This window comes from Chiloscyllium plagiosum, unplaced genomic scaffold (assembly GCF_037043375.1).
Source record: "Chiloscyllium plagiosum isolate Xiang-an unplaced genomic scaffold, Cpla_swu_hap1 HiC_scaffold_3, whole genome shotgun sequence".
Lineage (NCBI taxonomy): Eukaryota > Metazoa > Chordata > Chondrichthyes > Orectolobiformes > Hemiscylliidae > Chiloscyllium > Chiloscyllium plagiosum.
The window spans coordinates 11,192,793-11,207,949 of record NW_028270141.1 but is presented as its reverse complement, the minus strand read 5'-3'; the positions used below and the strand labels follow the sequence as shown (position 1 = coordinate 11,207,949).

At 41.6% G+C, this 15,157-nt stretch overlaps 1 protein-coding gene across 8 annotated transcripts in view; it reads right to left on the bottom strand.

The window, feature by feature from the left end:
- klhl29 (kelch-like family member 29) overlaps positions 1-15,157 on the bottom strand; it is a 399,100-nt gene that overhangs the window by 70,903 nt on the left and 313,040 nt on the right. For all 8 annotated transcript variants that reach the window (XM_043676918.2, XM_087977403.1, XM_087977393.1 and 5 more), the window contains 2 exons: positions 5,428-5,626; positions 161-343 (listed from right to left, as the gene is read on the bottom strand). In XM_043676918.2, the coding sequence (XP_043532853.1) occupies positions 161-343; positions 5,428-5,626 (382 nt within the window). The remainder of the gene's footprint in view (positions 1-160; positions 344-5,427; positions 5,627-15,157) is intronic.

The window sequence follows — 15,157 nt, the reverse complement described above, 5'->3', positions numbered from 1 at the left end:
TACTTAGAAGTTACACTTGGAGGCTCATGAGCTGAATTCTATTGTCCTGCTCGATAATTTTGTCTGCAAACTTGGAGGTAATTGATTCTATGTACGACAAAGATACTCATACAAGAACTAGGAACAGAAATAGGCCATGAAATATTAAACAAAAATTCACCTGATAAATAGATGTTGTCACCAGCACTGATGACACTGAAAAATTCCCTGTCATAGAATGGTAGACTGGCTAATGGGTACCATTTGTTGTTCTGGGGGTTAAAGCAGCTGACGGCAGTGAGATCACGTTGGCTCATTCCAATCATTTGACGACCACCAACCAGGACGATTACTTCAGCCACACCTTAAAAACAAGTTTCCAAACACAAAAATAAGATGGATTCAAAACAAAGCATTCTTGCATGAAGGTTCAGAGTTCCTTGAGTTCACGATCACATTGTGAATCAATTGTTCGATATTTCCAGGCAGATTAAGAAAAAAATCATGGGGTATTTTTTGTTACAAAAGCAATGTGACTGAGATAGTTATGCTTTGGCATTGTTTACCGAACTTAAGGCAAAGTTGTAGAGTGATCTGGGTCATGTGACCTGTTCCAAATGCAGCCAGGCAGTAAGTCTTGTTGGTCAGAGGGTCAAGGGGCTTCAAACTGACTTAGAGAAAGGAGAAAGTGAGGACTGCAGGATCACAGTCGAGAGCATGGCACTGGAAAAGCACAGCCAGTCAGGCAGTATCCGAGGAGCAGGACAATTGACGTTTCGGTTCACCAGGGATGCCTGAAATGCTGACTCTCGTGCTTCTCGGATGCTGTCTCACCTGCTGTGCTTTTCCAGCACTACACTCTCAACTTAGTCAGAGAAAGTGCTAAATATTGACACCTATAGACATTTACAAAAGGAATTGCATAGATTGGACAGGTGGATAATCTCCAAGTTTCACAGGGAGGTGTTGGGAATATCACGCTTTATAAATGGGTATACTTTAAACTGCCTGTTTGATTCCAAGGTTGGGTGGTCTAGAAAATGGCTAAGTAGCATTCCTATCTGGATGTATCCCTATGTGATTCATTTTACCATGGAAAAGGGTTTTGGATAGGGAAAAGTCCATATTCTGGTATTGGGTTACACTCCTCTAGCTGTAACACTGAATAACTTCATAAGAATCTGAGAGAGAGGAGAAAGACAGAGGCAGCCAGGCCTATCCCAAAGCAAGGAATTAAGGGCTACGGGGAGAGTGCAGGTAAGTGGTGTTGAAATGCCCATCAGCCATGATTGAATGGCTGAGTGGATTCGATGGGCCAAATGGCCTTACTTCCACTCCTATTTCTTATGGTCTCATGGTCTTATAGAGGACATTCTGACTCTGTTGATCACCACACAATGTACTAGTAGGAACTTATACTCAGATTGTTGAGCCAAAGTTCTGGAAGATTTAAAGAATGCTAGAACATTTGCCAACTTGAGTTAGGAAGAGACATCTCCTTATAATGCTAGTAAGCAAGTAATGTAACCCTTTTAGTACAAGTACGTTCTGGGATCAGAAGTTACCTGGCTGGGAAAGGAAGAAAGTATTTAAGCCCTCAGGAGCTGATAGTAACTTTGGACTGGGTCCTGGAGAATGACGTATTGACTTAGTGGATATGTAAGCATAACCAGTAGAAGGGGCTTTTAGGAGCAAATTATTACAGATGCTGGAATCTGAACTGAAAACAAAAAATGCTGGAAATCAAAGCAGGTCAGGCAGCATCCATGGAGGGAGAGCAAGCTAACGTATTGAGCCTACATGACTCCTCATCAAAGCTGAAGGCGTATTTTAGTTGTGTTAAAAACTAAATGGACAATTTCTTGACTATAACTTTGACTATAAGTTGTGGATCAGACAACATTGCTTTTGTTTATTTGTTAGAGTAAAAGTCATAGGCCTCGAAATCTTATGCGATCTTTTTATAAAAGTTATTGGTTTCTATATGGATCACAATTGTTTTCAGATCACCAAAGATCAATGCTCAAGAATGAATGCTCAAGAAATTTACATCCATGTACATTATTTAAATAGGTGTTAAGCCAGTTCAATTAAACTGTTTAATATTTTGTTTAAAGTCAGGAGAAGAACACAAGTACTTGTAGGTGAGTGTCACAACTGGGAAAAGAAGCCCTCTAGATCTCTTACCAAATCAAAGGATTTTAGAGATGCTAGGCCTTAAAGCTTTGTAACTTAATTGATGACAAACTGCTAATGACAGCAATTTAGACAAAGGAATGAAACCTCTACGGTGACTTAACACCTGTCATTACACTTCTTGTTTCACTATTAAAGATGCAATTTTCTCATTATTGCTTCTTCCTTTGAACACAGCATCTTACTTTATGCGTAATTTATCCTACCTTTCAATTTGTTACTGTGAAATTAAATGTGCTCCCTACAGACTCTCATTTTCCAATCTTCCCACAAACCAGTTCAATCTTTGCCCTTCCCCTTCTCCTGAACCAGTTATCAACAGAATGTGGTATCGTGATATTCCAATGGCTGTTCTTAAATACAACAGCTCATAGCTGAACTCCAACACATTTTCATTCAACTGAGAATTTTGTACAATTCTTCTTCTCTTTCCCAGAGGCACTGAATACAACTGCAATAGTATTACCTTGTGAGAATCAGGTTGGTGTCGACTAGAAATTAGACTTAGGATCTTCCATTTGGTTCCGTTGGCTGAACTATTCTGCACGTTTTTCTTTTCAAATCAACTTTGAGCTATTGATTGAGCTTAAAAACATCTCATTCCCTTCTGTTATATGGTTCTCATTTAAACAGTGAAACTGCAGCCTTTACAGGGATATGAAAGTGTACACTCAGTTCATTTAACAATTGTGGTCTGCAGCAAAACAAATGCTATGGTGATTGAGGCAGGATCATTAAGTGAAAATGGACCTTTTCGTTGAGAGGGATATAAATAGAAATTGAAGAAGAGTCACAGTAATTTGTTACTTAAATTGGTACTAAGATGGTTGTGATTTAGCACTTCTGAAAGATACTGACATGAACCAGAACAGGAAAAAAAACAAGATGAATTTCCCTCAATTTCTTGGCAGGGATATCCAGTGGGTAGGCAGCAGAATCACATTAGACACTCGACTCGTTAATCTAAGCTATTTTGACTGTAAGGCACAATAACTAGGTTTAACCATCCCCAATCTAAGGAGATTGAGGTGGGGGCAACTACATTATACATCGTTCACACAGATGAATTCTTAGCATTTTCTCTGCCATAATTACCACAGTTTTCACTGGAGTTACAATGATTTACAAAAGATTTGGACTCAAACCAACAACTCTGGAGGCAAATCAAATCAAGTCTTTTCCAAAAACTTCTGGTTGATGGATCCAGATCAGAACAGCAGAGACCTGAGAGTAAATTCAATGTGGATTGGGTATGATTTGTAACAGGGGAAGGGTTAGGGTTAACTCCATCCCAGATGAAAAAGCTTTACAAAAAAGAGAATAGGAGGGGAAGCCAACATGGCATTATGGTAGTTAAAAAAAAACTAAAGGCATGCTTGATTTCCAAGAAGTTACATGCTTTACTGCATCGGCTACTTTGTTGATTGTAACTCAAAACAGCTTTCCAGTGAGAGAATGTTTAAGTAAGTTAATTTCGCTTCGCGTAGTGGCACCATGAAACTATCGAGCCTTTAGCTGCTGGGTCTCATTGAAATGCTAGTGGACCACTTTCAATTGGAGTAGTTGAGAAAAGGTTTAGAGCTTGCTGGCTGGGAGGATCAGGTAGCCCTTGGATTGCCAGTGGCTTCCGGGCAGAGAGTGTGTTTCAGGAGGATCTCTAAGAGATTTGGTGGGTGGGGACATGAGGGGAGGGAAGGGGTAGAATAGTGGGGAAAACTTTCTGAAGGAGCAGAAGATGCAACTCATCTTTTGATGCACTTAGAGAATTCCTTTGTTCCACACACAACTGTTGACCACCTTCATCTTGCTGCTTCAGTGCTGGTCAAAATGCTACTAATCTAACAGCAACCCAGTTTCTATTCATTTTTGAGGTTTGTCTTTACTTCAGACTAACATCTTATCTGCTTACTGGTAAAAACCAGAGACACCGGGAAAGGACTGAGCTCCAAGAGGCTAAGTAACTGCTCATTTTAGCTGCTTACCAGACACTTATACATAAATACTACACAACTCCAGGTAAGCAACTTTGAAGAGTGCATCCTATTTTGACGAATGGACATCTATCTCGCAGAATTCCTCAAGACCAGGTTGAACTAACTTTCTGTTGTGATGATGCTGGGGCTGTAAGAGGTATATTTTGTCCTGGTTTCTTTTAGAGGGATATTGAACAAGAGCTGAATTTGTAACGTTAAAAGCTTGTGAGGCCTTGGGGAGTTTTTAAAAAAATGTTGGAACAATAGAAGCAGCCTGGATGGGTGTGGCCAACTGTCACTGACTAGGATTTCTAGTTTTGGCAGTTGCTGTTGAGGTCTAGAAGCGGTGGAAGCTATGTTTCCTTCTCATGATTACAGCCAAAAACTGGAGGTTCTCTTCCTAGGCTGTTGATTGCATGTCAAACAAAATACGTTTTTCTGAATTTGCCTTTTTGACAAGGGGTACATTTATGGGATATTACTATATTGTAACAATTAATTAAAATTTCTTATTTATTATTCCATTAAGTTTTCCAATAAAGTTATTCCAAGTTCTTCTTTCTTTGGTTGTATTTTAACTATCGTTAAAATTGTGTTTTGCTTAAAGTCAAGTAGTTTGACCAATTGAATTGCATCTGAAACACAGCACCGGACATTTTCCTTGAAATTAAGAAAAAGTTAAGGTCTAGAGGTGGTCTGGTCTGGTCCATAACACTATTCATAGCTGCACAGTACTCTGCTGTACGTCACAATGTGGTCTTAAAAAAATCTTTTAAACATCAGATGCCAATTATAGGTCAGCCTCCAATGCTATTAATCTCTCCTGTATCATACACCCAAACTATTGCAAAAGGTCTGATGTGAGTGCTTTTCCTTAAAAAATGTTCACTCGCTAAATTATATTTAGTTCAAGCCATATGTAGTTTTGTGTTTGTTCACTGAAGTGAAAACGGACTCTGGAACCTCAGAATCACACTAATGAATTCATTGACTTTATCCTACCTCAGGTATATCGGGGGTGGAAATTTCCCGACATGGACTTGCTTGTCAATTGGCAACCACTGTGAAGCCCAGTCAGTAGCACACTGAGAACTGGGTCAGACTGAAAACATAAGTATACAGTTCCACAGATGTGCAAGAGGAGACATTTTAATGTGCTCTCAATTATCCGTCATTCTAAAGGTTATCCTTTGAGCCTTGTGCAATACTTGGCCACATTAAAAAAAACCTCTGCACGTTCTATAGGGTCAGCAAAAATCCTTGTTGGATAAAGTCCTACCTGCAGATAGCCTTGGCCGTGTCCGGGGAGTCTGCATTTCCTGCCGAGCATGCGGCAGCATGTGATAACGTTTTGCTTCATTTACCAGGTCTCGGCAAGCCTCTGAGGACTTGATCAATTCCTCATTGTCAACGACATTTAACAGATAGCTGGGATGAATAAAAGGCAAACGCACCACTGCCAGCAGCTCAGACAGATGCTGAAAAGAAAATGCATTCTGTTGTCAAGAAGAAACCAGTGAAGGAAATAAAAGCATGTAACCACAAGTCTTGATATTGTGGGGAAAATATACACTGGGAAGGAGATTAATCACAACTATGTATAGACTTAAATTACCACCCAGCTTCGATCATATTGGTTGTGTGGAAACAATGTGTTATACTCAATTGAACACTGCAAACACAAGGGCTTACAAATGATTAAGTATGTGTTCAATTGATTTGTGACTCTCTTCATATTAAATAACTGACCCATTTTAGGAACATAATCAAAGACTCCTCCCACCCCAGTTACACGCTCTTCCACCCTCTTCCATCAGGCAAAAGTTACAAACATTTGAAAACACGTATCAACAGAATTAAGAACAGCTTCTTTCCTGCTGTTATCAGACTTATATATATGCACCTCTCATATAGTAGAGCTGATGTTCCTCTGCACCTTCTCTGTAGCTGTAACACTATATTCTGCATTCTGTTCTATTGCTTACCTAAGGTATGATTTGTCTGGTTAGCATGCAAAACAATACTTTTCACTGTATCTTGGTACATGTGACAATAATAAATCAGATTACAAAGGACATTAAGACAGCAGGTCAATGCAGCGCATTTAACGTATAGATTTTTCAATGTAATTTCAAACTGGGAAAACTACAGTGGTAAGGAGAATGCTGATGTATATCAAAGCCAGCAGATTTCCTGGCCTGCCTGTTCAACTACAGTGATGATACATACATCCATTCAAACATTGTCAAAGATTTGTCATTGCTATTGGAGTTGGTGCAGATTCACCAGACTCATACCGGGATACAAAGGGTTAAATTATAAGGGACTGTTGCACAGTCTAGGCTTGTATTGAAGTATATATAGAAGAATAAGTTATAATGTTATTCAGGCATTTAATATGATTAAATGATTTAATATGATAGGGAGAAACAATCTTCTCTGTTGGAGGAGTCCAAGACAAGATGGCGCAACCTTAAAATGACAATTCAGTAATCAGGATCCAACTCTCCACACATAGGGTAGTGGAAATCCAGGCTCTCTTCCCCAAAAAGACATGGAGGAAGGATTGATTGAAAATGTCAAAACTGAAACTGGTGGATGGTTAGGTCTGGGTACTAAGGGTTGCAGGTCGAGACAGGTAGCTGGATCTAATTGATTGTGGCTTTTTGCCAGAGTTCCTTCCTCCCTCACAGTATAAAGACTAAGGATGACCCAGCCCCCATTCAGGCTGGCTCATCCCACCATCAGTTAATATCAATTTATTTAGCTTTTAGCTTGCTTGAGGCACAACCTCTTCTTGGTGAGGAAGTCCTGTCTTTGAAAACTGTCAATCAGGGAGCCTAGAATGAGGCACTTATATTTGCCAGGTACTCAACCTGGACACTTGGCACTGCCACCGCCACTGATACAGACTGAACGCAGCAGGAGGTCTCAAATGGTGCTCCTCCTCTTTTGCAATGGGAGAGAGGGGGAGAGCAGCACAAAATCAGGTCCTAATTCTTCAGCAGGCACTACCATCGGAGTGTCATAACAAAGGCTGCAATCATTGAAGCAGTTCACCACCATCTCGAGTGCAACTCTAGATTTGTTATCCTACATTACTCATGCAGCACAGATACACTTTAAAAAGGGAGATTTGAGATATCAGGACTATTTCAGAAAAGATTTAACACAGGTTTATAAATTATGAGCAGTTCTAATGTTTCATTTGTCTGGGGCGGTAGGGGGGTACGGGGAGGGTGCAGGGTCAATGACACACAGAGATGAATTTCGAAAAGCTTAGCAGGTCAAAGTTAACGTTTCAGGTCCGGTGACCTTTCCTCAGTTCGACTGACTCTGACTGCTCTTCACAGGTGCTGCCAGACCTGCTGAGCTTTTCCAGCAACTTCTGTTTTTGTTTCTGATCCACAGCAACTGCAGTTCTTTCGGATTTCTTTTAAGATGAATTTCGAAGATAGGTCAAATGCATTTCAACACTCAGACTATTGCAGGAGCATGAAGCACTTTGCCAATGGTGGAGGGCTGAGGCAGAGTACATGACATTCTTTTTAAAAACAGAAATATCCTAAGTATTTTAAAGGGAGAAAGGTAAGAAGTTATGAAGTGAAAATGGGGTATGGAATTAGTATGGGCTGAATGGCCTTTATAACACCTTTAGTTCTTTGACCCAATAAGGAATTAAAGAGTCATTTTCTTTAGCTTTATTTTCACTTTGAAAACAATTTAAATCACAACACTTCACTCTGTTTACTTGTAAATTCCTGTGTGGCACCCACTAATGTTAATCAGTTATTGACTTGAATCCGGAATAGTTGGATATTAAAGGTCAGCCTCAGTGGGCAGTATACTTCTGGCAATGTGTGAAAGACCATCTGTACTTGAATGTTAATCAGAAACAAAAATCAATTGGAGTTTACACAAGATGGACAGGGTAGAACTCCATTCATCATGATTGCATAAGGAACTACTGAATGTGTTGGTGCAATGATGTCACACTTTCATATCCCTCCCACAATTACATAATAGTTTATTTGACAAGAAAATAGAATAGTGCCATAACTGTCGAAGTTACTTATTGCTGTTGACTCAACAGCTTGATTCTCAGGCAAGCCTTATTTGTGGACATATTTCATTTCATATCCTTACACATGGATGAATAAGTATCTTTTGAAAAGTAATATAAAACTGCATTTGCTCTGATTATGGCTGAATATTCAATTAGACATTAACCTACAAAATAATTGAAAGTGTATTTGGTATACACTTGGAATAACTTGGTAAATAAACAGTTGTTAAATAAGCAGTAAGAAAATTTAATGCAATTGGACTAGTCCAAATGGGAGGCTGAATGTGAATCAGGTCAAGCAGGGTCAATAGGCAGAAAATAATTGGAGTCAAGTGCAAATGATTTAAAGAATACAGAACAAGAAGGGCTTGAGGATGTGAAAGGAGCTGGGAAAGGGGAAGTGGAGAGCAGTGAGATCAGGGCAAAACGTAGAAGAGTGAAAGGGAAGGTGAAGTGAGGGGAATGGGAAAGTACAATGAATACAAACTTATATGAATAAAAGGGAGATGAGGAGAAGATGGATCAAAGGAGGTGAGAAGTTGTTGGAGAGGAGAAGGAGGGGGTGAAGAGGAGAAGGAGGGGGTGAAGAAGAGAAGGCAGGAATGGGAAGGGAGGGGAAGAATGGGAGGGATGGAGAGGAAGGATGAAAAAGAATGTCAGAGGGGAGATGATATAGACAAGGGTACGGGATGGAGTGGACAGCAGGGTGGAGAGGAGGCCAGAGAGGGGTGAGGTGGAGGGTAGGAAGGAGGAGAGGGACAGGGGAAATGTATCAGGTATGGAGAGCAGGTGAGAAGAGGGGAGATGAGAGAGAGGAGGGAAGAAAAGAAGACGGAAAAGGAGGGGGGAACGGAAAATCAGGGAAAAGAAAGGGTCAGAGAAAAGGAAGGTTAGTGATTATAATGAAGTTACCCAGGTGGACCTTGTCGAATATATGAGTTCCTTGATTGGGGCTGTTAATCTGTCCAATCAGGGAGCGCTGACTGACAGATAATAATGGAATGCCGTCCCTACCCTCCCCTTCACTGTTTTGATCACACAGCACTGCCCTTTGATGTGAAGGGCAGTGCTTGTCACTGGCCACCCGGGTGTTTTCCTATCTTCCTGGTGGTGGAAATTGAATAAAGATTCGTGCACTTTGTGTCTTTCACTGTGTCTCACACTTGCACACACACACCATGGGTGCTGGGGATAAAATAAGCACTACCACACTTAGGTGGTAGTGTGGGGGAAGAAATAAAAAAAAAAAATAATAACCAGGAGATTCACACAGCATCACACTACAAAAAAAAAGATAAAAAGCTTCCTAATAAAAGTAATGCATTAATCCATAAAACATTGTTTGAAAATCCAGAATCCATATTTTTTCGTAAAGGGAATCTTTACTGCTGCTAAATATTATGTACACAAAAAAAAAATAAAAAAAAAATAATGGAATGCCGTCCCTACCCTCCCCTTCACTGTTTTGATCACACAGCACTGCCCTTTGATGTGAAGGGCAGTGCTTGTCACTGGCCACCCGGGTGTTTTCCTATCTTCCTGGTGGTGGAAATTGAATAAAGATTCGTGCACTTTGTGTCTTTCACTGTGTCTCACACCTGCACACACACACCATGGGTGCTGGGGAAAAAAATAAGCACTACCACACTTAGGTGGTAGTGTGGGGGTTAAAGGGGAAAAAAAAGGAAAAAAAAAGAGTATTAAAAAAAAAAGAAAAAAAAATAATGGAATGCCGTCCCTACCCTCCCCTTCACTGTTTTGATCACACAGCACTGCCCTTTGATGTGAAGGGCAGTGTTTGTCACTGGCCACCCGGGTGTTTTCCTATCTTCCTGGTGGTGGAAATTGAATAAAGATTGGTGCACTTTGTGTCTTTCACTGTGTCTCACACCTGCACACACACACCATGGGTGCTGGGGATAAAATAAGCACTACCACACTTAGGTGGTAGTGTGGGGGCTAAAAAAGAAAGGGGGAAAAAAAAAGAAAAAAAAAAGAAAAAAAAATATAAACAGGAGAGCCCGGGTGTCCTTGGAAAAAAAAATAAAATAATGGAATGCCTGCTTGTCACTGGCCACCTGGGTGTTTTCCTATCTTCCTGGTGGTGGAAATTGAATAAAGATTTATGCACTTTGTGTCTTTCACTGTGTCTCACACCTGCGCACACACACACCATGGGTGCTGGGGAAAAAATAAGCACTGCCGCACTTAGGTGGTAGTGTGGGGGTTAAGAAAAAAAAAGAAGAAAATAAAAAAAAATAAACAGAAGGTTCTTCCTGGTGGTGGAAATTGAATAAAGATTCGTGCACCTTGTGTCTCTCACTGTGTCTCACACCTGAAGAAAAAAAAGAGAGAAAAAAAAATAGAAAAAAGAAAAAAAAAGAAAAAAAAGTAAAAAAAGAAAAATAATGGAATGCCTAGGGTTAGGGGCTTGGCTTTGCCATTCCTCTCCCTTGTAAAATTGCTGTTTCTCTGTATACAGCTGTAAATGTTAATTGCTTTGTAAATTGTGAATTGTTTAATAAAATATATATAACCAGGAAAAAAATCAAGAAAAAATAATGGAATACCTGGGATTTGAGGTTTGTCCTCACTTCCCTGAAAACTGGTTGAACGGCAGGGTTCAGGGCTTAGCTTTACTGCTCCTGTCCCTTTTAAAATTGCTGTTTCTCTGTATACAGCTGTTAATCTTAACTGTCTAGTAAACTGAATTGTTTAATAAAATTTTTAAAAATGGAATGCCTTTCCTTTTTGATTTCTCAAAAACCTTCTCCTCTGTTTTTGGTTGCACTTCAGTCCCACGCTCCTGGTCTTTGGGTACCCGGTTTGGAGGGGGAAGGATAGGTCAGAGGATCGCCTCCTGGATCTGCTCCTGGGCCTGGCCAAACTGGTCATAAACAGGTCCAGGCAGCGGTCTGTGGAGGGGGTCGTTAGGGCCGACTGCCTGCCCCTCTTCCGCGGTTACGTTAGGGCCCGGGTGTCCTTGGAGAAGGAGCACGCGGTGTCCACCAACACCCTGGAGTTGTTCAGGGAGAGGTGGGCGCCGCAGGGAGTGGAGTGCATTATTTCCTCCTCCAAATCTACTTTGATTTAGTCCCTACCCTCCCCTTCACTGTTTTGATCACACAGCACTGCCCTTTGATGTGAAGGGCAGTGCTTGTCACTGGCCACCCGGGTGTTTTCCTATCTGCCTGGTGATGGAAATTGAATAAAGATTCGTGCACATTGTGTCTTTCACTGTGTCTCACACCTGCACACACACACCATGGGTGCTGGGGAAAAAAAATAATAAGCACTACTGCACTTAGGTGGTAGTGTGGGGGTTAAATTTAAATTAAAAAAAAAGAAAAAAAAAGAAAAAAGAAAAAAGAAAAAAAAATAGCAGTGTCCCCTTCACTGTTTTGATCACACAGCACTGAAAAAAAAAGAATAATGGAATGCCTAGGGTTTGGGGCTTGGCTTTGCCATTCCTCTCCCTTGTAAAATTGCTGTTTCTCTGTATACAGCTGTAAATGTTAATTGCTTTGTAAATTGTGAATTGTTTAATAAAATATATATAACCAGGAAAAAAAATCAAGAAAAAATAATGGAATACTTGGGATTTGAGGTTTGTCCTCACTTCCCTGAAAATTGGTTGAATGGTAAGGTTCAGGGCCTAGCTTTACTGCTCCTGTCCCTTTTAAAATTGCTGTTTCTCTGTATACAGCTGTTAATCTTAACTGTCTAGTAAACTGAATTGTTTAATAAAATTTTTAAAAATGGAATGCCTTCCCTTTTTGATTTCTCAAAAACCTTCTCCTCTGTTTTTGGTTGCACTTCAGTCCCACGCTCCTGATCTTTGGGTACCCGGTTTGGAGGGGGAAGGATAGGTCAGAGGATCGCCTCCTGGATCTGCTCCTGGGCCTGGCCAAACTGGTCATAAACAGGTCCAGGCAGCGGTCTGTGGAGGGGGTCGTTAGGGCCGACTGCCTGCCCCTCTTCCGCGGTTACGTTAGGGCCCGGGTGTCCTTGGAGAAGGAGCACGCGGTGTCCACCAACACCCTGGAGTTGTTCAGGGAGAGGTGGGCGCCGCAGGGAGTGGAGTGCATTATTTCCTCCTCCAAATCTATTTTGATTTAATCCCTGCCCTCCCCTTCACTGTTTGATCACACAGCATTGCCCTTTGATGTGAAGGGTATTGCTTGCCACTGGCAACTCGTGTGTTTTCTTTCTTCCTGGTGGTGGGAATTGAATAAAGATTTGTACACCTTGCATTTTTCACTGTGTCTTACACCTGCACACACACATCATGGCTGCTGGGGAAAATATAAGCACTACCGCAGTTAGGTAGTAGTGTGGGGTAAGGAAGAAAATATAACCAGAAAAAAATATATAACCAAGAAAAAACCAAGTATAACCAGGAGATTCAGAGTCTCCTCAGTTTAGGGGACTGGCTCTGAGCTGGCTAGGCCACAGTCTGTATGTTACTACTGAGAGAAAAATAAAAGAATGCCAGGATTTGAGGTTTGTCCTCTTTTCCCTGTGAACTGGTAGTGCGGGGGGGTTTGGGGATTTGGTTTTGTTTCCCCTTTCTTCTGTAGGGCGGCACGGTGGCTCAGTGGTTAGCACTGCTGCCTCACAGCGCCAGGGGCCTGGGTTCGATTCCAGCCTCGGGCAACAGTCTGTGTGGAGTTTGCACATTCTCCCTGGGTCTGCGTGGGTTCCTTCTGGGTGCTCCGGTTTCCTCCCACAGTCCAAAGAGGTGCATTGGTCATGCTAAAATTGCCCAAAGAGTTAGGTGCATTAGTTAGCGGGAATGGGTCTGGGTGAATTACTCTTCGGAGGGTCGGTGTGGACTAGTTGGGCCGAAGGGCCTGTTTCCACACTGTAGGGAATCTAGTCTAAATTGCTGCATCTTGTAAACTGCTGCTCATTGGTAACTTTATTAGTAATTTGCACTGGTTACTAAAATAAAAAGTGTCAGAGGTTCTGCCTCTGAGGAAGATGGATCAGTGTCAGGGACTCTGTAAGATACCGGCCTCTGTGGAGTTATTTCAGAAGGCAGGGGGAAAAGGAATTGAAAAGGAAAAGGAGGGAAAGAGGAAGGATGAAGGTAGAGTGGAGAAGGCAGTGCTCCCTGCCGTGAGTGAAAACTGTGGACAGGGAATGGGGAAGAACCGCAAACAATTTCTATGGTCTGAGGAAATTAGTTAGGTTTTGGTGGTGACTGGGGAGAATGTATACTGTTGTATAAGTTAAATCATAATAATTGAAAGAAACTTTGCAAAGGTCAATTTTGTCAGAAGAATAAAACATACCTGCTGTTCATCTTTGTTATAGAGTCATAGAGTCATAGAGATGTACAGCATGGAAACAGACCCTTCGGTCCAACTCGTCCATGCCGACCAGATATCCCAACCCAATCTAGTCCCACCTGCCAGCACCCAACCCATATCCCTCCAAACCCTTCCTATTCATATACCCATCCAAATGCCTCTTAAATGTTGCAATTGTACCAGCCTCCACCACATCCTCTGGCAGCTCATTCCACACACATACCACCCTCTGCGTGAAAAGGTTGCCCCTTAGGTCTCTTTTATATCTTTCCCCTCTCACCCTAAACCTATGCCCTCTAGTTCTGGACTCCCTGACCCCAGGGAAAAGACTTTGCCTATTTATCCTATCCATGCCCCTCATAATTTTGTAAACCTCTATAAGGTCACCCCTCAGCCTCCGACATTCCAGGGCAAACAGCCCCAGCCTGTTCAGCCTCTCCCTGTAGCTCAGATCCTCCAACCCTGGCAACATCCTTGTAAATCTTTTCTGAACCCTTTCAAGTTTCACAACATCTTTCTGATAGGAAGGTGACCAGAATTGCATGCAATATTCCAACAGTGGCCTAACCAATGTCCTGTACAGCTGCAACATGACCTCCCAACTCCTGTACTCAATACTCTGACCAATAAAGGAAAGCATACCAAACACCTTCTTCACTATCCTATCTACCTGCGTCTCCACTTTCAAGGAGCTATGAACCTGCACTCCAAGGTCTCTTTGTTCAGCAACACTCCCTAGGACCTTACCATTAAGTGTATAAGTCCTGCTAAGATTTGCTTTCCCAAAATGCAGCACCTCGCATTTATCTGAATTAAACTCCATTTGCCACTTCTCAGCCCATTGGCACATCTGGTCAAGATCCTGTTGTAATCTGAGGTAACCCTCTTCGCTGTCCACTACACCTCCAATTTTGGCGTCATCTGCAAACTTACTAACTGTACCTTTTATGCTCGCATCCAAATCATTTATGTAAATGACAAAAAGTAGAAGGCCCAGCGCCGATCCTTGTGGCACTCCACTGGTCACAGGCCTCCAGTCTGAAAAACGACCCTCCACCACCATCCTCTGTCTCCTACCTTTGAGCCAATTCTGTATCCAAATGGCTAGTTCTCCCTGTATTCCATGAGATCTAACCTTGCTAATCAGTCTCCCATGGGGAACCTTGTCGAACGCCTTACTGAAGTCCATATAGATCACATCTACTGCTCTGCCCTCATTAATCTTCTTTGTTACTTCTTCAATAAACTCAATCAAGTTTGCGAGACATGATTCCCCATGCACAAAGCCATGTTGACTATTCCGAATCAGTCCTTGCCTTTCCAAATACATGTTACTTGAAACAAAATCTGTTGTCAGGGTAAAGAAATTTATCATGTGATTGATTGGCACATTACAAGCTTCAAACTAAAGGCTGAATACTCTCAATGTGGAAAACCCTATAAGATTGCCATCTGGAAGCAAATACACCACAGACTGACAAAATAAACAGATCTTCAGGTTTATTGACAGCTAAGAGGCCATTCCATTTTACTAATGGTATCCAAGTTTAAAATGAGTAACTGTGTGCAATGAATGTCAATCCCTAGTTCAGTTGTGAAGAGCATTTTATATGTATAATTTAACCCAT